Source organism: Mustela nigripes, chromosome 3 (genome assembly GCF_022355385.1).
Source record: "Mustela nigripes isolate SB6536 chromosome 3, MUSNIG.SB6536, whole genome shotgun sequence".
Classification (NCBI taxonomy): Eukaryota; Metazoa; Chordata; class Mammalia; order Carnivora; family Mustelidae; genus Mustela; species Mustela nigripes.
Genome location: NC_081559.1, coordinates 88,974,193 through 89,001,595, shown reverse-complemented (window position 1 = coordinate 89,001,595; position 27,403 = coordinate 88,974,193). Strand labels below are relative to the sequence as shown.

At 34.5% G+C, this 27,403-nt stretch overlaps 1 protein-coding gene and 1 pseudogene across 1 annotated transcript in view; one reads left to right on the top strand and one right to left on the bottom strand.

Annotated features, from left to right (window-relative positions):
• Positions 1–27,403, bottom strand: part of LRP1B (LDL receptor related protein 1B) — a 2,002,169-nt gene that overhangs the window by 639,905 nt on the left and 1,334,861 nt on the right. The window contains exon 29 of the mRNA XM_059394361.1: positions 555–686. Coding sequence (XP_059250344.1) covers positions 555–686 — 132 coding nt within the window. The remainder of the gene's footprint in view (positions 1–554; positions 687–27,403) is intronic.
• On the top strand, positions 5,442–6,129 carry LOC132013049 (L-lactate dehydrogenase B chain-like; annotated as a pseudogene).

Below are 27,403 nucleotides of genomic sequence, written 5' to 3'. Positions count from 1 at the left end.
AGAAAAAAAACCCTACAGTCTGATTTCATTCATGAATTTCATTATCATTTTTTCTAGTTTAAGTGTGCTGTTTAAATATTTTTAAGAAATATTTCAAAGTCAAAAATTTTACCTCATTCTTCCTCCCTTTAAATTGATAATCCCCTATAAAATGATGTGAAAGTAACTTTAGAAGAGCAGGAGGAGATTAAAGCTGTTAAGTACCTCTTTGTTACATGGTTACCTACATCATCACTTTCTGAAAATGCCCTTTCACTTACAAATCTCCCTGCTTTGTAGAGATAAATCCTGCCAACACACCAAATAAGAAAGCAGCAAGAAAAAAAAAATGAATAAGGTAATAAATAGTAAAGTGCAGCATATCACATATTTAAAGAATTTGTCAGTCTTCCCAAAAGTAGATGAATCATCAATACAGTCTGGAAGTAGCACTACCTCAAATGTTTTTAAGGACATTAAAAATCTCTTCTGCTTCACTTTGAGGAAAATCTTAATGCTAATATCATTTGAGAGAATTCAATTTGAAATTTAGATAAGAACTTCAAGAAATTTACCATAGCAGGTCTTCTTGTCTGAGGAAAGTTTCATCAAGTGGGGGCACGCACAAGCAGCACTCCTATTATGATTGATCAGACACATATGAGAGCAGGGTCCTTTGCCATCATTAGCTGCACAGGGATTGGGAGCTGTAATTACACAGTGAAATATTAACAGTGAAAAAGTAGAAGAAATATATTAGGGAACCTTTGAGGTTGACAAGGGTTATTCATGTAATGATTCAAAGTGAAGTTCCCTATATAGCACCCATTACTGGGATGATTAATATGACAATAATAGATAATCATACATAGCAATTGCATTAATAAAAACATTTTCCTCCTCAATGATAACAACTAAGTTAACTCCCTCAAATTTCTCTAAGTCTAAATATATGCATCCTTTTTCCTTAGAAGGAAATATTTGTTAAGGATTTTTTCTGAGAGAAAAAAGGAGTAATTACTAAATTTAGTTTATAATAACCTCAACTAAACCATAACCCAGGAATTGAGTGTTACTTTCCTAACCCACCATACAGACTCCCTTTGTGCCTCAGCACACCACTCTTAGTGTTTCTTCACGAAACTGCTCTTGTTACCTACATATCCTTCCTTCAGGTTATATGCTTTTTATCAAATCAGAGGCCTAAGTGAAGAAATGTTTAACATCCTTCATGATTAAGATATCTACGCTTTCATTTTTTTTTTCTCTCTACTAACTGGCTAAAGTTTCCTCTACTTATGCAGACCTGTTAAACTATATTTTATAAGTAAGTTATAATATATTCAAATTTAGAGTGGAATATTAAATTTTACAGCTCAATGTCATTCTCTTATTCTTTTGTGCTTCGTGTTCTGTCATTATGCCTTTTGGATAAGATTTTAATCTCAGTCGATCAATAACTATTCTCTTAAATCTTATTTTTATAGAACCTGTCTATTAGAATAAGGATACTAAATTAAAGGCAGAAAAGTATTACAACTTCTGATCCCACTGGCAATATTTTAGTTTTCAACCTATTTCATCTTCCTAACAAGTGAACCTATTGTTCAGAGTAGTTAATGCCTGTTCTGTAGAGTTTTAAAGCACAAAGACCAAAAATAAATGGGTTATAATGAAATTGTAGAGGATATGAAAGATTAACTGTACTTGATACTCAATGTGGGTTTTGCTAGTATTTAGGTAAAATAATAATCAATGTCTTTGCATTTGTTTAAAAGTAAATAAATCAAAGGAAATGAAAGACTCAGAAACATTTTTATAAGAAAATCAATAAAGAAGAGATTTTAATATGATGGCATAAAAGGATCCTGAACTCACCTTCTTCTATAGACACAACAAATCTACAGCCATATATATATAGAATAATGCCATATGAAAAGGACATGAAAGCTAGCTAAATAGCACCTCCACAGCAAAGAATAAAAGGGCCACACTAAAACAGGTAGGAGAGGCAGAGACATGGTTTCAGAGAAAATCCTCCTCAACCCACACTACTAGCTCCAGCCTGGACACCCTGACCTTGCACACATTAGCCACAATCTGTCCAGCTCTAACTGGCCAGCCAAGCACCCCACCCTTATGCACCATAGCCACTGCTTGTCCTACCAAAGCTGGGAGAGATGTACTGCATTCGCAGGGGACACTTCTTGAGCATCTAGCTCTCTTGGTCAGGCAGGATTACATTTCTGGGCCTCATGGTCTGAAACAGTTGGAGAAACAGACCTCGGCAGGCTACAATTCCCAGGGCACTGCATAAACAGTAGACTGAAACACTTTCCCAGTATTTATGTGAAAATGCCGATTTTCTTGTTCTGGAATTTAAGCCTGAGGACATTTAGAAGTCAGAGGTCCCCTGGGAACCTAAGTAAAGAATCACTATATTAGTGCCCTTTTTTGTCTTTGTTGATATCTCCCAGAAAAGGGATTGTACATATGTCTAAAGGCATAATTTTAAAAACTTTGTCCAGATCTCTCAGGTTTGAAAGTCAGCATGTTTTATGATTATGAACAATGGTTTATGATTAAGACTATATTTATATATCTTAAAGGCTGTTGCCTGAGGATCTATCTTACAATAAGACTAAAACTATACACTGTATAAAAGCCCTCCCTTTGCAACACTGACAGATTTTGGCACACCTGTAACACCTGGGACTATAAAGAATAAATTGGGTTACTTAGACATAGGTGGGAGAAACAAACACAAGCTAAAAAAAAAAAAAAGTTTAAAAGATAAGGCTTATCTGCTACACAAGTCCACTGCTTCAAGACTGAGAGAGGTAGCTATTTCACCTAATGCATAAAAACAAAAACAGAGAGTCAAGCAAAATGAAGAGACAGAGGAATAAGTTCCAAATGAAAGAATAAGACAAAGCCTCAGAAAAAAACCTTAATAATGCAGAGGTAAATAATCTACCAGGTAAGAGTTCAATGTTCATAAAGATATTCACCGAACTCTGGAAAAGAATGAATGAACACAGTCAGAACTTCAACAAAGGGGAAGAAAACATAAGAAAGTACCAAAAAGAAGTCAAAAGACTATAATACAATATATTATAATAGCTGAAATGTAAACACAATGGAGGGGTTCAGCAGCAAACTAGACTAAGGAGAAGAATGGATCAGCAACATGGAAGACAAGACAGTGGAAATCATCCAATCAGTGGAGCAAACAGGAAAAAACAAAAACAAAATAATAACAACAAAAGTTAAGGTAGATTAAGAAACTTGTTGGATAATATCACACAGAATAACATGCATTATAGGAATCCCAGATGGAGAAGAAAGAGAGAACGGTGGTAGATAATTTATTTAAAGAAATAATGACTGATTAAGACAGTACGGTGCTAACACAAAAACAGTCATATATCAATGGAATAGAGTAGAAAACCCAGAAATGGATCCACAACTATTTGATAAACAAACTTTGACAAAGCAGGAAAGAATATCCAATGGGAAAAAGACAGTCTCTTCAACAACTGGTGTTGGGAAAACTGGACAGCAAAAGGCAAAAGAATGAAACTCAACTGCTTTCTTATATCATACACAAAAATAAATGGAAAACAGATGAAAGATCTAAACATGAGACAAGAAACCACCAAAATCCTCTTTGATATTGACCATAGCAGCTTCTTTTGAGATATGTTTCCAGAGGCAAGGGAAATAAAAGCAAAAATAAACTATTGAACTTCATTAAAATAAAAGCTTTTGCACAGGGAAGGAAATAATTAACAAAACTAAAAGGCAACCTTCTGAATGGGAGAAGATATTTGTAAATGATATATCCAACAAAGGATTGGTATAAAACAAAACAAAACAAAACAAAAAAAACACAAATAATCCAGATAAAAAATAGGCAGAAAACATGAACAGACATTTTTCCAAAGAAGACAGACAGATGGCTAACAGACACATGAAAAGACACTCAACATCACTGATCATTAGGGAAACACAAATCAAAACTACAATGAGATAGCACTTCACACCTGTCAAAATAGTTAAAATCAACAATACAAGAAACAGCAGGTGTTGGCAAGGATGCGGAGAAAAGGGAACCATCTTACACACTGTTGGTGAGAATGCAAACTGTAACAGCCACTCTGGAAAACAGGATGGAGGTTCCTCAAAAAGTTAAAACTAGAGCTACTCTACAATTCAGCATTTGCACTTCTAGGTATTTACACAAAGGATACTAAAATATTGATTTGAAGGGATACATGCACCTCGATGCTTTTAGCAACATAATCAACAATAGCCAAATTATGAGAAGAGCCCAAATGCCCATTGACTGATGAATAAATTTCATCAAATGCTGCATATACATACATGAAATATAACTTCAGCCTTAGAAAGAGTGAAATTTTGCCATTTGCAATGATATGGATAGAGCTAGAGAGTATTACGCTAAGTAAAAGAAGTTAGACAAAGAAAGACAAGTACCATATGATTTCACTCATATGTGGAAATTAAGAAAACAGATGAATATGGAGGCAAAAAAGGGAGGCAAACAAGAAAACAGACTCTCACTCATAGAGAAAAAACTGATGGTTACTGGAAGGGAGGTGGGTAGTGGGATGGTGAAGTATTAAAAATGGCATTTGTGATGATCACTGGGTATCATATGTGAGTAATGAATAGCTAGGTTTTTCACCTGAATTAATTACACTGTATGTTAAATATCTGGAATTTCAATAAAAATTAAAAAAAAAAGTATGCTTGAAAACTTCCATAATCTAGGAAAAATAAAGGGGGGGATTAGACATCCTATTCCAGGAAGCACAGAGAGTTCCACATAAAATAAATAAAAAGGGATCCAGACCAAGATACAGTAGAATTAAAATGTCAATAGTTAAAGGTGAAGAGAGAATATTAATAGCAGCAAGAGGAAAACAAATTCTTACATAAAGGGGAACCTTAAGGCTATCAGCAGATTTATCAACAGAATGTTTATAGGCCACATGGGAGTGGGATGACATGTTCAGAGGGCTGAAAGTAAAAACAAAACAAAACAAAGCAAAGCAAAACTTCCATACAAAAATACTTTATCCAGCAAGGTTATTATTTGGAATTGAAAGAGAAATAGAGTTTCCCAGATAAGCAAAATGCAAAGGAATTCATTACCACTAAGTGGCCTTAAAAGAAATGTTAAAGAGACTTCTTTAAGATAAAAAGAAAAAGGAATAACTAATAACAAGCAAACATCTGAAAGTAAAAATCTCATTAATAAATATAATATGTCATAAAGATAATGGATTAACAATTTATAAAGCTAACATGAAGGCTAAAAGACAAACATACTAAAATTAATTATAGCTGTAATAATTAGATAAGGAGTACACAAAATAAAAAGATGTAAAATATGGTCTTTGCATGGCTCTCCCAGCTGATTCTCTCTGGGCACAATGACAACTCTTAAGGAAAAACTGATTGCACCAGTTATAGAAGAAGAGGCAACCATCCCAAACAATAAGATCATTGTAGTGGGAATTAGACAAGTTGATATGGCATGTGCTTTCAGCATTCTGGGAAAGTCCCTGGCTGAACTTGTCCTTGTGGATATTTTTGAAGATAAAGAAGAAATGATGGATCTGCAACATGGGAGCTTATTTCTTCAGACACCTAAAATTGTGGCAGATAAAGATGATTCTGTGACTGCAAATTCTAAGATAGTGGTGGTGACTGTGGGAGTCCGCCAACAGGACAGAGAGAGACAGCTAAATCTGGAGCAGAGGAATGTTATGACTTCAAATTCATTATTCTTCAGATAGTCAAGTACAGTCCTGATTGTATCATAATTGTGGTTTCCAACCTAGTGGATAGTCTCACATATGTTACTTGGAAACTAAGTGGACTACCCAAGCACTGTGTGATTGGAAGTGGTGTAATCTAGATTCTGCTAGATCTCTCTATCTTATGGCTGAAAATTTTGGCATTCATCCCAGGAGCTGCCATGGATGGATTTTGGGAGAATAGGGTGATTCAGGTGTGGCTATGTGGAGTAGAGTGAATGTGGCAGGTGTTTCTCTTCAGGAACTGAATCCAGAAATGGGAACATAAAATGACAGTGAAAATTGGAAGGAAGTACATTAGATGTACATAAGATGGTTGTGGAAAGTGTCTATGAAGTCATCCAGCTAAAAGGATATACCAACTGAGCTACTTGATTAAGTGTGTCTGATCTCATTGAACCCATGTTGAAAAATCTAACCAGAATTATCCAGTGTCCACAATGGTGAAGGGGCTATGTGGTATTGAGAATGACATCTTCCTAAACCTTATGTGTATCCTGAACGCTCAGGGCTTAACCAGTGTGATCAACCAAAAGCTGAAGGATGATGAGGTTGCCCAGCTCAATAAAAGTGCAGATATGTTGTGGGACATCCAGAAAGACCTTAAAGATCTGTGACTTGTGGCTTCTAAGCTGTAGAAATTTAAAACTACAATGTGATTAACTTGGTTTTTCATCCATATACATGGGTCACGGTTTGCTTTTATCTCCCCAAATATGTGAATCTAGGCTCACAGAATCAGAGACCATACTTGGTTTAATGCTTGCAATATGAGTGCTTGGACAAATAAAATTAACTAGTTTAGGGTGCTTCTAAAAATAATTAATTAATCAAAATAATTTTTTAAGAATTAGAAAGAGAAGTAAAATGTGACATCAAGAATAGAGTACATGGTAGGGGAGGGTAATAAAGATGTAATTTTTTTAATGTGTTTGGATGTAAGATGCTATCAACAAAATAAACCAGCTGTACGTGTGTGCATTTCTATCTATCTATCTATCTATCTATCTAGTGCTATTTGTGGACCACATAGTAACCACAAATAAACAATCTATAGTAGATACACCAAAGACAGAAAGAAATCTAAACATAACAATAGAGAAAATCATCAAACCACAGGGAAGAGAACAAAAGAAGAAAAAAAGAAACAAAGACAAACTACAAAAATGTCCACAATACAATCAACAGAATGTCAATAAGTATATACCTATCAATAATTATTTAAATGTAAATGGAGTAAATCTCTAATCAAAAGACACAGAGTGCCTGAATGTGAAAAACAAAACAAAACAAACAAACAAAAAACAAACCCCAAGACCCATGCATATATTTCCTGCAAGAGACTCACTTCAGATATAAGGACACACACAGACCAAAGATATTCCATGCAAAGGGAAAGTTAAAAAAAAAAGAAAAAAAGAAAAAAAGTGTTCTGCTGGGGGTTATACTTATATCAGACAAAATAAACTTCAAAACAAACTATATGAAAGACAAGGGCATTACATAATGATCAGTACTAAAAGGAGATATAACATTTGTAAGTATTTATGTAGGTATTTATACACCCAGTGAAGGAGTACATAAATATATAAAGCAAATATTAATAGACTAAAAGAGTAACTAATAGCAATACAATAATAATAGGGGACGTTTAAGTGCCACTTACATCAATGGATGGATATCCAGACAGAAAATCAATAAGGAAATATTGGCCTTAAATGACACATTAAACCAGCTAGATGCAGATAAATATAGAACATTCCATCCAAAAGAAGCAGAATACATGTTCTTCTCAAGAGCACATGGAACATTCTTCAGGATAGATAAGATGTTTAACCACAGAGCAAGTCTCAGCAAATTCACAAAAAATGAAATCATATTAAGCATATTTTCTGACCACAACAGTAAGAAAAGTATAAAAATCAAAATTATGTAGAAATTAAACAACATGCTACCAAATAGCCAATGGCTCAATGATAAACTCAAGGAAAAAAAAAACTTGGAGATGAATCAAAATTGAAATACAAAAGGCCAAAATCTGTGAGATGCAGCAAAACCTGTTTTATGAGGGAAGTCTTTAGCAATAGTTAACCTGAAGAAATACAAAAAAATCTCACATCAACAATCTAACTGTATACCTAAAGGAAGTAAAAAAAGAAGAATAAATAATGCCCAAAATTAGTAGAATGAAGGGAATAATAAAGATCAGAGTAGAAATATATTCAATAGAGACTAGGAAGATAAAAGAAATGCTCAAGGAAACTAAAAGTTTCTTTGAAAGAATAAATGAATCTTTACCTGGATTGAACAAGAAAAAAAGAGGGGCTCAAATAAATGTACTTGAGTACAGGCCCTAAAATAAACCCACACATATATGCTCAATTAATTTATGATACAGTAGTCAAAAATACACAAAAGGAAAAGGACAGTCTTTTCAATAAATGGAATTGGGAAAATTGGACAACCACATGAGAAAGAATGAAACTGGATTTCTATCTTACACCACACACAAAAATTAACTCAAAATTGATAAGAGACTTGAATGTAAAGCCTGAAATCATAAAATCTCAGAAGAAAACATATATTGTTAGCTCCTGGACATCAGTCTTAGTAATTTTTGTTTGTTTGTTTGTTTGACTTCATAGGCAAGGGAAACAATAGCAAAAATAAACAAATGGGCCTACATCAAAGCTAAAATCTTCTACACAGTAAAGGAAATCATCAACAAAACACAAATCAAGGTGCTAAATGGAAGAAATTTGCCCATCATATATAGGAGCTAATATACAAAGTACATAAAGAACACATAATTCAAAAATAACAAAAGAAACAACCTCATTATAAAATGGACTGAGGATTTAAATAGACATTTTTCCAAAGAAGACATAGAGATGGTTGACAGGCACATGAAAAGATGTTCAACATCATTAATTATCAGGGAAATGCAAATCAAAGCCATAATGAGATTATCATCTCACTCTTGTTAAAATGGCTTTTGTCAAAGAGATAAGAAGTAACATCTGTTGGAGAGGGTGTGAAGAAAATGGAACACTCATACCCTGTTGGTGGTAATGTAAATTGATAAAGCCACTATGGAAACCTATATGGATATTCCTCAAAAAACTGAAAATAGAACTAATGAAATTCAGCAACTCCACTTCTGAGTATTTCCTCAGAAAACAAAAACACCAATTCAAAGAGAAATATGCAACCCTATTCACTGCAGCATAATTTATGATTACCAAACTTATGGAAACAATCTAAGTGTCAATCAATGGATGAATTGATCAAAACATGTGATATATAGATATAGATATATAGAGATAGATATGATGGAATACCACTCAGCTATAAAAAAGAAAATCAGTATTTGTGACAAGATGGATGAACCTTTTGGGTATTATACTAAGTGAAATAAGTCAGATAGTGAAAGACAAATACCATATAATTTCATTTATATATGAAATCTAAAAACCAAACAAACAAAAGGGAACAAAATCAAAGTCATATAGAATATATTGGTTATCAGAAGGGAAAGAAATTGAGAGGGTAGGCAAGTGGGTGATGGGTCTCAATTGTACAGTGATGGATGGTGACTAGACCTATGGTAGTAATTGCTTTGTAGTGTACAAACTGAATTATAATATACAGCTGAAACTCATATAAAGCATACTAATTTTTACCTCAATTAAAAAAAAATCAATTAAGAACAACACCATTAGAAAAAAAATGGAAGCCTAAGTCTAGAGATTCTTTGAGAGTACAATTCCCTCTATCACATGGGGAAGTACTATATATTTTTTCCTCACAAGTATAAATTGTGTGTTACAATTAGATTCCCTAAAGAAATTGCAGGTTAGAGAAGCAAGAGAGCATATATAAAGTTTATTAAGGAGGAAAGGTATTGGAGGAGAGGACCCAGAGTCAGGGAGCATTGTTTGAGAACCATTAAGTACCTAGAGCCAGGGAGACCCAGCTGCAGTAGTAAAAGTTCAAATTTCAACACTTGGGACAAGGAACAGAAGGTGAGGAAAAAGAAGAAAAACAGAAAAACAATTGAAGAGCAAAGGGTGGAAGAGGAAGGAGGAGAAAAATTTTGTTTAAAAATACTGACATAGGGAGGAGGGAGGAGTCAAGATGGCAGAGAAGTAGCAGGCTGAGACTACATCAGGTAGCAGGAGATCAGCTAGATAGCTTATCTAAATATTGCAAACACCTACAAATCCAACGGGAGATTGAAGAGAAGAAGAACAGCAATTCTAGAAACAGAAAATAAACCACTTTCTGAAAGGTAGGACTGGTGGAGAAGTGAATCCAAAGCAATGGGAAGATAGACTACGGGTGGAGGGGCTGGCTCCCGGCAAGTGGTGGAGCAATGGAGCACTAAATAGGACTTTTAAAAGTCTGTTCCACTGAGGTACATCGCTCCAAAGGCTAAACCTGGGTGAAGCCCATGTGGGGTCAGTGTGGTGCAGGTCCCGCAGGGTCAAAGAAGGACCGGGAGTGTCTGAGTGTCACAGAGCTTGCAGGTATTAGAATAGGGAAGCCAGCAATAGAGACAGAGCTGAGGAGTGAGCTCTCAGCTTGGGGTTACCTTGAAAGGGTCGCAGGCTGGTGAGCTGGGAGCATGGCCAGAGGCCAGAGAGACGGGAGTGATTGGGTGCTATTCTCTGAGGGCACACTGAAGAGTGGGGCCCTGAGCTGACAGCTCCTCTAGGCTGGAGACTGGGAGGCTGCAATTTTCATTCCTATCCTCTGGACTCTACTGAAAGCATTCAGGGAACAAAAGCTCCCAAAGCAAGCAAAAGTGGATTACTCACCCTGGTAAGGGTGGTGCAATTCCACCTGGGGCAAAGACACTTGAGAATCACTACAACAGTACCCCCCCCCACCCCAGCCCCAGAAGATCAACAAGAAATCCAGCCAGGACCAAGTTAACCTACCAAGGAGTGCAGGTTCAATACCAAGGAGAGCAGCGGAATTCCAGAGGAGGAGAAAGCAAAGCACGGAACTCATGGCTATCTCCCCATGATTCTTTAGTCTTGCAGTTAATTTAATTTTTTTTAATGTTTTGAATTGAAAATTCAAAAAATTCTTCTTCTGCTCCTGAATTTTTTTTAACTTTTACCCTTTTCTGTTTTAACTAGTTTATCTAATATATATATATATACATATATATATATGTATATATATATATATATATATATATATAATTCTTTTTTATATTTTTCTTTTTTTTTTTTTAATTGTTTCCTTTTTTTTCTGAACCTCTTTTTATCCCATTTCTCCCCCCCATGATTTGGGGTATCTTCTGATTTGGTTAAAGCATATTTTCCTGGGGTCATTGCCACCCTTTTAGTATTTTCTTGCTCCTTCATATACTCTTATCTGGACAAAATGACAAGGCAGAAAAATTCACCACAAGAAAAAGAACAAGAGTCTGTAGCAAAGGCTAAGGACCTCATCAATACAGACATTGGTAATATGTCAGATCTAAAGTTCAGAATGATACTTCTCAAGGTTCTAGCTGGGCCTAAAAAAAGGCATGGAAGATATTAGAGAAACCCTCTTGGGAGATATAAAAGGCCTCTCTGGAGAAATAAAAGAACTAAAATCTAACCAAGTTGAAATAAAAAAAGCTATTAATGAGGTGCAATAAAAAATGGAGACTATTACTGCTAGGATAAATGAGGCAGAAGAAAGAATTAGTGATATAGAAGACCAAATGACAAAGAAGCTGAGCAAAGAGGGACAAACAACTACTGGACCACGAGGGGAGAATTCGAGAGATAAGTGATACCATAAGACGAAACAAGATTAGAATAATTGGGATTCAAGAAGAGGACGAAAGAGAGAGGGGAGAAGAAGGTATATTGAAGAGAATTATTGGAGAGAATTTCCCTAATATGGCAAAGGGAACAAGCATCAAAATCCAGGAGTTGCAGAGAAACCCCCTCAAAATCAACAAGAATAGGGCCACACCCCATCACCTAATAGTAAAATTTACAAGTCTTAGTGACAAAGATAAAATCCTGAAAGCAGCCCAGGAAAAGAAGTCTGTAACATACAATGGCAAAAATATTAGATTGGCAGCAGACTTATCCACAGAGACCTGGCAGGCCAGAAAGAACTGGCATGATATATTCAGAAGACTAAATGAGAAAAACATGCAGCCAAGAATACTATATCCAGCTAGGCTATCATTGAAAATAGAAGGAGAGATAAAAAGCTTCTGGGACAAACAAAAACTGAAAGAATTTGCAAACACCAAACCAGCTCTACAGGAAATCTTGAAAGGGGTCCTCTAAGCAAAGAGAGAGCCTACAAGTGGTAGATCAGAAAGGAACAGAGACCATATACAGTAACAGTCACCTTACAGGCAATACAATGGCACTAAATTCATATCTCTCAATAGTTACCCTGAATGTTAATGGGCTAAATGCCCCAATCAAAAGACACAGGGTATCAGAATGGATAAAAAAACAAAACCCATCTATATGTTGCCTCCAAGAAACTCATTTTAGACCCAAAGAAACCTCCAGATTTAAAGTGAGAGGGTAGAAAAGAATTTACCATGCTAATGGACATCAGAAGAAAGCTGGGGCGGTAATCCTTATATCAGATCAATTAGATTTTAAGCCAAAGACTATAATAAGAGATGAGGAAGGACACTATATCATATTCCAAGGGTCTGTCCAACAAGAAGATCTAACAATTTTAAATATCTATGCCCCTAACATGGTAGCAGCCAACTATATAAACCAATTAATAACAAAATCAAAGAAACACATCAACAATAATACAATAATAGTAGGGGAATTTAACACTCCCTGACTTTAACACTCACTGAAATGGACAGATCATCCAAGCAAAAGATCAACAAGGAAATAAAGGCCTTAAATGACACACTGGACCAGATGGACATCACAAATATATTCAGAACATTTCATCCAAAAGCAACAGAATATACATTCTTCTCTAGTGCACATGGAACATTCTCCAGAATAGATCACATCCTGGGTCCTAAATCAGGTCTCAACAAGTATCAAAAGATGGGATCATTCCCTACATATTTTCAGACCACAATGCTCTGAAGCTAGAACTCAATCACAAGAAGAAATTTGGAAAGAACCCAAATACATGGAGACTAAACATCATTCTTCTAAAAAATGGATGGGTCAACCAGGAAATTAAAGAAGAATTAGAAAAATTCATGGAAACAAATGGTAATGAAAACACAACAGTTCAAAATCTGTGGGACACAACAAAGGCGGTCCTGAGAGGAAAGTAAATAGTGGTACAAGCCTTTCTCAAGAAACAAGAAAGGTCTCAAGTACACAAGCTAACCCTACACCTAAAGGAGCTGGAGAAAGAAGAAAGAAACCCTAACCCAGCAGGAGAAGAGAAATCATAAAGATCGGAGCAGAAATCAATGAAATAAAAGCAATAGAACAAATCAACAAAACTAGGAGTTGGTTCTTTGAAAGAATTAATAAGATTGATAAACCCCTGGCCCGACTTATCAAAAAGAGAAGAAAAAGGACCCAAATAAATAAAATCATGAATGAAAGAGGAGAGATCACAGCTAAAACCAAAGAAATACAGACAATTATAAGAACATACTATGAGCAACTCTATGCCAACAAATTTGACAACACAGAAGAAATGGATGCATTCCTAGAGACATATAAATTACCAAAACTGAACCAGGAAGAAATAGAAAACTTGAACAGACACATAACCAGTAAGGAAATTGAAACAGTCATCAAAATTCTCCAAATAAACAAAAGCCCAGGGCCAGACGGCTTCCCAGGGGAATTCTACCAAATATTTAAAGAAGAAATAATTCCTATTCTCCTGAAGCAGTTCCAAAAAATAGAAATGGAAGGAAAACTTCCAAACTCATTTTATAAGGCCAGCATCACCTTGATCCCAAAACCAGAAAAGGATCCCATTAAAAAAGAGAGCTATAGACCAATATCCTTGATGAACACAGATGCGAAAATTCTCACCAAAATACTAGCCAAGAGGATCCAATAGTACATTAAAAGGATTATTCACCACGACCAAGTGGGATTTATTCCAGGGCTGCAAGGTTGGTTCAACATCCACAAATCAATCAATGTGATACAACTCATTAATAAAAGAAAGAACAAGAGCCATACGATATTCTCAATAGATGCCGAAAAAGCATTTGACAAAGTACAGCATCCCGTCCTGATCAAAACTCTTCAAAGTGTAGGGATAGAGGGCACATACCTCAATATCATCAAAGCCATCTGTGAAAAACCCACCGCAAATATCATTCTCAATGGAGAAAAACTGAAAGCTTTTCTGCTAAGTTCAGGAACATGGCAGGGATGTCCATTATCACCACTACTATTCAACATAGTACTAGAAGTCCTAGCCTGAGCAATCAGACAACAAAAGGAAATTAAAGGCATCCCAATTTGCAAAGAAGAAGTCAAATTATCACTCTTTGCAGATGATATGATACTATATGTGTAAAATCCAAAAGACTCCACTCCAAAACTGCTAGAACTTGTAGGGGAATTCAGTAATGTGTCAGGATATAAAATTAATGCACAGAAATCAGTTGCATTTCTCTACACCAACAACAAGGCAGAAGAAAGAGAAATTAAAGAGTCAATCCCATTTACAATTGCACCCAAACTATATGATACCTAGGAATAAACCTAACCAAAGAGGCTAAGAATCTATACTCAGAAAACTATAATGTACTCATGAAAGAAATTGAGGAAGACACAAAGAAATGGAAAAATATTCCATGCTCCTGGATTGGAAGAACAAATATTGTGAAAATGTCTATGCTACCTAAAGCAATCTACATATTTAATGCAATTCCTATCAAAATACCATGCATTTTTTTCAAAGAAATGGAATAAATAATCCTAAAATTAATATGGAACCAGAAATGACCTCAAATATCCAAAGGGATATTGAAAAAGAAAGCCAAATTTGGTGGCATCACAATTCCAGACTTCAAGTTCTATTACAAAACTGTCATCAAGACAGCATGATACTGGCACAAAAACAGACACATAGATCAATGGAACAGAATAGAGAGCCCAGAAATAGCCCCTCAACTTTATGGTCAACTAGTCTTCGACAAAGCAGGAAAGAATGTCCAATGGAAAAAAGACAGCCTCTTCAATAAATGGTGTTGAGAAAATTGGACAGCCACATGCAGAGAAATGAAATTGGACCATTTCCTTACACCACACATGAAAATAGACTCAAAACGATGAAGGACCTCAATGTGAGAAAGAAATCCATTAAAATCCTTGAGGAGAACACAGGCAGAAACCTCTTCTACCTCTGCCACAGCAACTTCTTCCTAGGAACATCGCCAAAGGTAAGGGAAGCAAGGGAAAAAGTGAACTATTGGGATTTCATCAAGATCAAAAGCTTTTGCACAGCAAAGGAAACAGTTAACAAAACCAAAAGACAACTGACAAAATGAGAGAAGATATTTGCAAATGACATATCAGATAAAGGGCTAGTGTCCAAAATCTATAAAGAACTTAGCAAACTCAACATCCAAGGAACAAATAATCCAATCAAGAAATGGGCAGAAGACATGAACAGACATTTCTGCAAAGAAGACCTCCAGATGGCCAACAGAAACATGAAAAAGTACTCCACATCACTCGGCATCAGGGAAATACAAATCAAAACCACAATGAGATACCACCTCACAACAGTCAGAATGGCTAAAATTAACAAGTCAGGAAATGACACATCTGTGCAGAGAAAGGGGAACCCTCCTACACTGTTGGTGGGAATGCAAGCTGGTGCATCCACTCTGAAAAACAGCATAGAGTTTCCTCGAAAAAGTTGAAAACAGAACTACCCTATGACCCAGTAATTGCACTACTGGGTATTTACCCTAAAGATACAAACGTAGTGATCCTAAGGGGCACGTGCACCCGAATGTTTATAGCAGCAATGTCTACAATAGCCAAACTATGGAAAGAACCTAGATGTCTATCAATAGATGAATGGATAAAGAAGATATGGTATATATATGGTATATATACACAATGGAATACTATGCAGTCATCAAAAGAAATGAAATCTTGCCATTTGTGATGAAGTGGATGGAACTAGAGGGTATTATGCTTAATGAAATAAGTCAATCGGAGAAAGACAACTATCATATGATCCCCCTGATATGAGGAAGTGGAGATGCAACATGGGGGGGTTAAGGTGGTAGGAGAAGAATAAATGAAACAAGATGGGATTGGGAGGGAGACAAACCATAAATGACTCTTAATCTCACAAAACAAACTGAGGGTTGCTGGGGGGAGGGGCGTTCGGGAAGGGGGGGGGGTTGTGGACATTGGGGAGGGTATGTGCTATGGTGAGTGCTGTGAAGTGTGTAAACCTGGCAATTCACAGACCTGTACCCCCGGGGATAAAAATACATTACATGTTTAGTAAAAAAAAAAAATTAAAAAAGTTAAAAAAATAAAAAAGAATACAGATAATAAAAAATATATAGTTAATACAAAAAAAATACCGACATAGGAAATGCTATTCCTTTCAAAAAAATTAAACGTATAATCCAAGACAGCTAAATGATAGGTAGTTGGATTTCACTTTGAACAGAATCATACTGGCTCTTCTCAACATCCTATAATCATGAAAAAATATTTTTAAAAGTAAAAAGAAAATAAATAAAATATTAATTCTCTATATGCACAATAAAGTAAAAAGTCACATTGGTTTATAGCCCATTAGTATTAATAACACTGTAATGTAATATTCACAATATTTTGTGCTTTCAGAGTGTGCGAAATCTAAAAGACTTTACTTTCAATATTTATCTTTTCTCAATTTGACATAATACTGTTAATTATTTTTAGTTTCTTTCGAACCATGCAAATAGACACCAAATTACCAAATTAAGGAATTTGATTCATAAACTCATATTTTAATATAAAGCAGGCATTAGTAAATGGTGACCCCAGAGCCAAATATAATTCACTGCTTACTTTGGTAAATAATGTTTTATTATAATGAGCCATGCTCATTAGTTTCCACATTGTTTATGGCTGCTTTCACACAGTAGGAGCAAATTTGAGCAGTTTCGGCAGAGATTATATGGCCCAGCAAGCCCGAAAATACTTATAATCTGGCTCTTTATAGAAAAGTTTTGCCAATACCTGACATTAAACAATTAACTATTTTATAAGAAATACTATGGCAGAATCCAATATCAATACAGAGGTTGTGAACTCCTATAAGACCAAGGCTCTATCCCTTTAAATTGTATCCAAGAGTTGGGAAAAGCTGACCAGTCAATGGAATGCTGTAACTAACAGATGAAATGCTATTAGAGCTGTGCAAACTGAGTGTACTGATGATTCCTATTATCTAAACTTAAGCTGAAGTTGCCAGGGGGGCTCAATCATTTGGGCATCTACCTTCAACTCAGGTCATGATCTCAGGGTCCTAGAATCGAATCCCACATCAGGCTGTGGGATCCCTGCTCCACAGGAACCTGTGTCTTCCTCTGCCTCTCTCTAATGAATAAATAAGTAAAATCTTAAAATAATTAAAATAAACTCAAGTTGACCAAAGAAACTTAGAGATACATGTAATTTTCCTCTTTATATTTATGCATTGAAAAAATATTTATGAAGAACCTAGTTATTCTGCCCACTTTTAAAAATCTTGAATTTAATAGAAGACAAGACATAGTTCTTATACCAAGGGGTTTAAGAATCTGTACTCTAATCACGTACACCATTCCCTGCAATTCTATGGTCACTGGCTCAATTTAGGTTCTCTCCATTTCTCTCTTAGATTGCTACTCTAAGTTTCTAAGTAATTTCTTGATTTCTAGTTTCTCCCCATGCATACAGTTAGGCTTTTAAAACACAGACTTAATCCATACAGCTGCCTTGCTGAAAAGGCAAAGTCTCCATCCCCCCATGATTCTTTGACACTTGCCAGAATTGTTTATTTTCTGTTCTTTAACCCCCATGTGTTTTTTGTTTGCTTGTTTTGTTTTATCCTGATGCACTCAATTTGTTTCTGTTAAAAATGTTTTCAGCCTTCTAAACTCACAAAACTTAAATTTCAGAGCCTTTTATCCACTTTTTTCACTACCGTATTTAATGAGTTATCATTACCAGACTTTCCCTAATATGTGTTTCCTTCTCTGCATTTTAACCTTTCCTCTTCCAACATAGTTTTATTTCATCACCTTTGAATGACCTCTGTGGCCATGTAACTGGTCCTCTGTGGGGTACTGCTCAGAACATACCACTCTTTTTAAGATACTATTCTATCTTCCAGCCTCTATGACTGCTTTTCTTTTGCATAAACATTATGCACATGCTTAAATCAATTTCTCATTGTTCTCTGAATATCTAGAGCTTGTCCTTTTCCACTTTCACTTGGTATACTTCTCCCACAGAACTTTATCATCAATGTCTTAACCTTTCTTTATGAATCAACTTGTCATTTTTCTTCCACAGAACAGTTTCTAATGAAGGTAGCAAATGCTGATCTCTTCCACCACTTAATATTATTTTAATTATTGGCTATACAAGGCATTTAGCAATTGACTGTTTACTGTCCTGTTTTCTAATTATCCATGACTTGTATTCATATGTTTATGTCTGTATATACTGATAAATCAAAGAATGACATTTTCTATTATTTTTTTCTGGAAAAGGCCAGATAGTATATATTTTCACCTTTGCAAGCCTTATGCCCTTCAGAGTAACTATTCTACTTTTCTGTTGCAGCACAAAGTCAACGAAAACAATATGTCAATCAAAAGGTTTGGCTATGTTCAGATAAAACTTTAGTTATGAAGGAGGCAGGAAGGTGAACTTAGTCTAAGGGCCTTAATTTGTCAATATCTGAGCTTGAATATCAGTGTCATGTGGCAGGAACTATGACTAAGTACACAACATATTTTTTCATAAAATTTCTCTGGTATCTATTACTGTGTCAGACTTAAAGACATTTGGATTCATATGCATGCTCATTAAAGTTTGTGGGATATGTTCTAAAGAATCAGGAATCTAAATATTTGAAAAGGGAGTTAATCTTCTAACGCACATCATAGCTGTAGGTAAAGAGATGAAATAATGTATAATTACAATATTTTATAGGAGAACCAAATGTTAATTATGCAACCACATGAGACTGATATGCTCTGTGAAAAAAACAATATCATTAAAGATAATTTCATATTTTATGCAAACCATGTTTAATTGTAATACATTTCTCACCAGCAAAAATAAATCTTTTAAACCCAAACAATTATTTTATCCATTAAATTCAAATAAAATGTATGCAAATATGGATGCAAAGAAAATATGTATCATATTTATTTACATAATAAAATTCTGCTATAATGAGAATACCAGGATCCAGTTTATTAGATAAGTGGAAGATTTTTCTTTCCCCCATGTAGTCATTTTTTATAGTAACTAATATTCATCCTGTTAATAAACTTTATTGGTACAAAATAATTACTAATAAAATAAAATATCTATATTATACTTTTTCTTTTAGAAAATAATTTAACATTTTTAAAGAAATGCATTTTCAGGAGTATCTTACAATTAAACATTAATCCCCATTTCTATTTTACTTTTGACAAATGCCTTCAAATTATAATTTTAATATTCGATGTTCAAAAACTAGAATGAATTTCTTATTCAAAACACACACATATAATAAAATACATGAGAGAAAGATGTTCTGATTGCTTTAGTTTCACCAAATCCCAGCAATATTAGAAGGCACTTCCATCAAATTATAACATATTTAATGGGTTAATTTTATACTGTACTCTATTTTTATGGAGTAGAAAATAAAATGTCTAAAAAATCTTATCTGATTTTCCATAAAATATCTGTATTTCAATGAGAAAAATTCTAAAAGCCTCAAATACTTTTTCCATTTATTTGTGCACAGTTCTTTGTAAAAGGATAAAAACAAACATGGACTATTATGTTATATTTAGTGCTTAAAACACCAATGAACTTTCACTTATTCTAAAAAAGTGACTTTAGGTGTTTTTCTAGTCTCTTAATTTGCTTGCTATTTATAGTACTTGTATGATTTGAATGAATAAACATCAAAGTTTTTATCTTTATGATAAATTTATAATCACAAAAAGGTTTTCTTATTTAAAACAGTGGATCTCCACCTCCCATCCCTCCAGGAGACTTTTGGGAATGTATGGACACATTTTTGGTTGACAGGAGATAGTACTAGCATACTAGTAGTCAAAGATCCCAATAAACTTCCTGCAATGCAAAGGAAAGGCCTTCCCCTCCTCCCAGCTAGGAATTATCTGGTGGAAAATGTGAACAATGTAGAGGCTGAAAAATCCTGACCTTGGAGTAGAACCATGGATTCAGCATTTAGTAGATTTGAATGAATGCAGAGCTCTAAATCACTTAGGTTTGCATGACTTAGGCAAGTACATCAAACAGCATACAAAAGAAGAAGGAATTTTGATGATTCCCTTTTTACTAATCTTTTCTACTGCTCCAAGGTAGATTGCATATTTTAAAAATAGCAATTTATAATGCAGCTAAACTTACTGCCTGCATATAAATTCTTTTACAGGTTAGCTGTTTGATATTTCTATCATATTTTGCCAAAGAAATAATGATAAAAATGGCAATTAAGCTTTTCAGATGAACCAACTAAACCCATTAATTTATACTATGATTTTAAGATAGCATAGGATTTATTAAGAAACTAAATTGGGTGCTAGTTTAGTTTATATAACTGGTACTGGGAGCAGAGGACTATATGTTATAGGAAAAAAAAAACGTAAGAGGATTAACTATTAATTATTAATAGTTGGAAATAGGAGCAACATGTCTTTGGCATGTTTCAACTCTCATTTTCTTCCTCATTGTTAATTTCCCCCTCTCTTCTACTGAGGTCTCAGTACTGCATAAAGTTCTAAGCACCTCATTATAGAGGCCTCACAGGATTACTCAAATCATAAGAATTCCTCCTTGCTTTGATATCAACTGCCTTTCACTTCACCTCAGTCCGAATCTTCATCTCTTCAAAGTTGCTAGTATCAACTACAAGTAAAGGTGAAAGCATTTTGATTTAACTATTTCACGACGGCTTGCCATTCTTAGAAATACTAGCATTTTAAAATAGAATTCATGTAAAATGAAATAAATCCCCTTTTGATAGTACATAAATATTTGAAATAAAGAGCTACTAAATAGTCAGGGGATGGGGTGCCTGGGTGGCTCAGTTGTTAAGCATCTCTTAATTTTGGCACAGGTCATGATCTCAGGGTCATGTGGTCGAGCTCCACCTGGAGCTCCATACTGGGCATGGAACCTCCTTAAGATTCTCTCTCTCTGCCCACCCCCCACCTCTCAAAAAGCAAAGCAAAGCAAAGCAAACCAAACCAAATCAAACAGGGAAACAATATTTTTTTAACACTGTTAATAAGATATAGGATGGGGACACACATACACTATATACAGACACATATATTTATATATATCTCTATATACATATACATGTATGTAAATATGTAAACATATGGACGTAGAGAGAAATTTAGTTTTTATGACAGGTAGTTAGATCTTGATAAAGTAAGCTGTGGAATTAGATGATTTAAGTAATTTGCAAATATTTGAGATTCAGCTCCACCACATTAAACATGGTATCAAGAGTAATTCTTTTTTTTTTCTTAAACCTTCTTATTAATTTGATAAATATTGCCTATGATTAAGTATATTTATAAGTCTAAATAAAATCCTTCAAGTTTTATAAGTGACTTTGTCCTCTAAAGGAGCAATGATATTATTAATATTCTTAGAATCTGGAATTTTTTTTTTTTTTTTTCAAAATAAGATCGGCTAATTTTCTTATAAATGTTGCCAATGAAAGTTTCGTTTTCCATAGAAATATTTTCCTGAAACAATTGTAGTAGGTACTTATATCATTTCAATGTTAAAACTACTCTTTGTGGAACAGCCCTTAATTCTCCTTATACTGTCATAACATAATAGGCAAGTGAGATAAAAATTGATGGAAAGAATAAAGGTTCTAAAATGGAATAATTTATTTTGATCACAATATGCTAGAAAATGTGCTAAGTGCTTTGTAAGCATTATATCCTTTATTCTTCTTACCAGTTTTGTTTATAAAAATAAATTGCCTCCATTTTATAGAAGAGTAAACTTAATTTCAAGAGGACTTAAATCACAGAACTATTAAGAGGGAAATAGGTTTCAGATTCTGGAGTATGAGCCTCTACCCATACTACACCTCTAAAATGAACCAATTCCCTTAGACTCATTCATTCTTGTAATGATTTATGGATGCTTTACAAAGCAGGGATGTGGGATGGATACTGCCTTGGAGTATACATATTTTTTAATCTAATTAATCTAATCCTTGTTGTAACTGTGAATAAAACCCTCACGCCTCATTCATTTTGTCTCTGGGTTTTGATTTTGCTGAGGGATATTGTCATTAATGTGTTATATAAAATTGTTTGCACATTTGCCAGTCACTGGGTTTCAAGAAGAAAATTGAAAGGGGAGATTGAGTCAGTAGCCTGTCTTTGAAAGTGAAATAAAATGGTTCCTGGAAAATAGCACTATTTATATGAACAAATACATATTAGGTCCCCATTGAACTGAATTATTTTCAGAAAAAGAAGTTTCTTCAAAAAGGGAAAATATCTTGTAATTGGTGAAAGTCTAATAGATAAAGTATTTGCAACACTCTATATTTAAAGTGACAGGGGCACCTGAGTGGTTTAGTGGGTTAAGGCCGCTGCCTTCGGCTCAGGTCATGATCTCAGGGTCCTGGGATCAAGCCCCGCATTGGGCTCTCTGCTCAGCGGGGAGCCCGCTTCCTCCTCTCTCTCTGCCTGCCTCTCTGCCTATTTGTGATCTCTGTCTGTCAAATAAAGGGAATAAAAATCTTAAAGTGACAATCATATTCTTGAATTATTTCAGGAACAGATTCCAATCACAACACCTAAAGAAATATAGAAGAAAACTGAGAACAACAACAACAACAACATCAGAGTGATGAAATCTTTCTGGATTCATGGAAAAACTGAACTCCACTTGGTATTAAGTCACAGTTGAAGCTGATATTAAGAAAACATCTTTGAAGGACACAGAGGAATGCCAACCTGCGGGACAGGAGAAGGTTTGCAACAAAAGAAGGAAGTTGTACTTTCTTCGTGTTTACAAACAACTCCTCTTATAAACAGAAGAGAGGAATGCTGGTGGGTGAAACAAAGAAACTAAGGAAATTTTGTCTGTGTCTGTCTGTCTATCTATCTTTCTATCATTTACTTAATAACATTTATATAGTGCTTAGTATTTGTCAGCTCTCTTCTAAGTGCTTTAAAAGGAAACTAACCTGTTTAATCTTTCACAACAATTCCATTTTACAGACCAAAAAACCAGGATAAATAATGGTTATGTAGTCAGGATAGGACAAAATTAAAATGTGAACTCGAACAGTCTGGCTCTAGAGTCTTCCTTCTGGTTATGACATTGCATAAGCTAAGTATCATGAAGGTTGTCTTTCTTGCATTTGCATCGTGTTACCTAACAACATTGTTCTTTTATTTAATAAATTATATTATTTTAGTAAAAAGACTTTAAAATTAATAATAATACTCAACCTCAGACAAACTTATGATCACTAGGACATATACAAACAACTCCATGTAAATTGTCCTAAATAAAATTATAGCAGACCATCCTCCAAGTTGCCACATCCAATGAATATACTTATGTCTTTGTTTATCCTTTAAACCAGGTACCAGTAGACCTTGGCCTACAGGTTAATACTGTAGCTTAGAAAACAAATAAATAATAATATTCCGGGGTGCCTGGGTGGTGCAGTCAGTTAAGCCTCTGGTTCTTTGTTTCAGTTCAGGTCATGATCTTGGGGTCCGGGATAGAGCCCATGTCAGGCTTGTGCTCACTATGGAGTCTGCTTAAGATCCTTTCTTACCTCTCCCTTTATCCCTCCCTTGCTTATGCATGATCTCTCTCAAATAAATAAATAAATTATCTTTTTTTTTTAAAAGGAGTAATATCCATAACACATGAAAAGTATATGAAATACTAATTTCTATTTTGTCCTATTCTGATGGCATACCATTATCTATCCTAGCTTTTCATCTGTAAAGTGAAATCACTGCAAAGATTAAACACTTTAGTTTTTTTTTAAAGCATTTAGAATATACCCAACAAATACTGAACACTATAAAAATGTTGTTAAACAAATAATAGACACACACACAATTTCTGTCCATAAGTTAAATTTTATTGGAACAAAAGTACAATAGTTCATTTTCTATGTGATTACTTTCACACAGCAGCTGAGTTGAATAGTTGCAACAGAGACCATATGGCCTATAAAGCCTAAAACACTTACTGTCAGGCCTTTCACAGACAAAGTTTGTTGATCCCTGCCTTAAACCAATCCTGTGGACTCTATGTCATATTTTGATCATGAAGCCAATTACAGAAACTAGAAACACAAAGCCATCTCAAATTCTTCCTTTTCTTCCCAATGTCCCCTACTCTACAACTGCTATCACTGTTTTTCTTTTTTTTAATTAATTTTGTTTCTAAGTGTATCTCATTCATACCATTCTCTCTGCTTTTATGACAGGCTCCCAGATTTTGGCATTAGCTACCTCCTGATCTACAGCTAGTCTCCTTACCATTCTCCTACCTACAGTGCTGTCCTTCCACAGTCCATCCCTTGCACAAATGGAGACAAGTTTCTAACACCCAAACCTGCTATTTTCACTCCTTTGACCAAATATTAAAAACTTACTTATTTAAAACTTATCTACTCCTTTACTTAGGACTATAGTTCTTTAGACAACATCAGCATCCCCTGGGAACTTACTAAGAATGCAAAATCCCAAGCTACACCCCAGACCTATTGAATTAAAAGCTTGAGTGCAGCCCAGAAATCTGTATTTTAGTGATCCCTGCAGATAATTCAGATGCACATTCAAGTGTGAAATCACTAGACCCACCCACCCTAGGGGACAAAAATTAAAATTCCTTGAAAGAACCATTTAAATTCCACCATGGTCTGAGTCCTGCCCAATCTGTTTCCCATTTATTCCCTCCTTACCTCTAGCTGCTTCAACCATCAGATAAGTAATCGAGGCCCCAAAGTTAATTATTTTGCCTCAGTTGACAAGCCTAGTGAGTGACAGAGGATGGATTGAACTAGACTAACCAAGGGTCTTTTCAGGACCTCATTCTACACCTTTTAAAAGGTATTTACTACCTTTTACATTCAAAATCCATCCATAATAACAGTTATTTTACTGACCTTCATTGTTAAGTTGTTCCCCTTCTCAACTATAAACTCCAAGAAGGTAAGAATTAGTCTATCCCTTGTCTATCAACAAAACTTGACTCTATACTGCCATCTGGTGACATGAAATAATAATTCCAAGGAGAATCTCAAACATGAACTCCATGACTTCTTCCTATAGAGCTTAAAGGTTAAGGAGAGCTCTGAGGTCAGTTTCCTCAAAGTCAGATAACTAAACAAACATCCTCTGGCTATTAGACCTTGAGGAAATTACATAGTGTTTGACTTCCTTAGATTCCTTATCTATAAACTATGTTGCTAAAACCTTCCTCATAGAATTGCAATGAAAATTAGCAAGCGCCAGATGCTATTATAATTATTAATATTATTATAAAGGACTTAACTATGTAGTTGACATAAATAAATAAGTGACATTCCCTTACTCAAATATTTTATAATGTAGTTGGGTAAATAAAACAGTGTTAGGAAAATATTAAATAATCATACAGGCTCTAAGTGCTAAGGGACTTCCTATGGTGTTAAGCATGAACATGAAGGAAGTGAAATCTGAATTGTGTACAGGTTTATAACTGGTATGTGACTTTGAAGAGAGAAAGCCTCAGAGGGAGAATTTTTTTCCTGCAAATTTTTGCACAATATGAAAGTAATACCTGTAAAACACTAATAAAAACACAATATAAGGGCATACTTTCCTTATTATCATGAAGTCAGGATGATTATATAATTTTAATTTAATGCTTAATCATACAAGCCCAGATCTCATTATCTGAACAAAACTAACACATTTCTCAAAAATGGTTTATTATAAATTTTATTGTTGTTGCTGTTTTTTTAATGCACTCAGAATTTATTCAATTAATAACTGTGTTTTACTGATAAAGATATATTTAAATTAGGTGGCTTCATAAATGTTAATTATTCATTTTCACCTTAAAGAGAAATCTATAATTTTGGTGTTCTTGTTTATTATGAATGTAACAAATATACTTATTTATACATCTTCTCTCTATGCTAAGGAAACAACATCCTATCCTCTCATGTGTTCATTCAGTAGGTGGATGTAAGTATCAACTACATGCTATAAATTGCCAGTGCATGCCAGATTATATAATAGAGAATTTAGGTTAATGAGTCCAGTTATCAATCCAGTCAGTGGAATAAGATGAATATATATAAATCTTCCAAAAGCATAAAGGGATAAAATGTGATTATTTTATTCCAATTTCCCAATACATTACATTCAAATTTTTGCCCTCAATCCCTACTGTAGCTGTCAACATAAAACCACTACTTTGTATCCCTACTTTATGCTAAACTTTCTTGTTTTGCTTTTTTGGCACAGGAGAGGTCATATGCACCTCCATGTTCATTGCAGCACTGTTTATAATAGCAAAGACATGGAAGCAATCTAAGAATCTATCAATAGATGAATGAATAAAGAAAATTTGGTGTATATATATATATATTTATACACACACACACATATATACACACACACATACACACATATAAAATTTGGTGTATGTATGTGTGTGTATATATATGTATATGTATAATATTTAATCATAAAAAGGAAGGAAATCTTGTCATTTGCAACAACATGTATGAGTATTGAGGGCATTACACTAAGAGAAATAAGTCAAACAAAGAGATACAAATGCCATATGATCTCACTTATATGTGGAATCTTCAAAATAAAACAAACAACAACAACAAAACACTGAAGTTACAGAAACAGAGAACAAATTTCTGGTTGCTAGAGGGAAGAGGTGGGTTTGGTTGAAGTGGATGACGGGGTTAAAAGGCACAAACTTCTAGCTATAAAATAAATAAACTATGAGAATGTATGTACAGTATGGAATGATTTTAGTTTTTAACACTGTACTGCATATTTGAAAGTGACCAAGAGAGCAGACTTTTTAAAATAAATAAATAGATAATAAGACCATACAAGAAAGAGTATAACTTAATTTTCATTAGGGTTTAGTGATACTTTCCTTCTCAGGAGGGCTTATGTTCATCTATGTGTTTCTGGCAAATAAGATCATATGACTTTCTAACAACAATAACAACAAAATCCAAGGTTATTAAATACAGATAAATATTTGTGCATAGAAACATGCATTAAAATTATAGATGATAGGATTGAAATGAACTAAAATCAAATTGCCCAATAATAGATGAGTAGTTGAGGATAT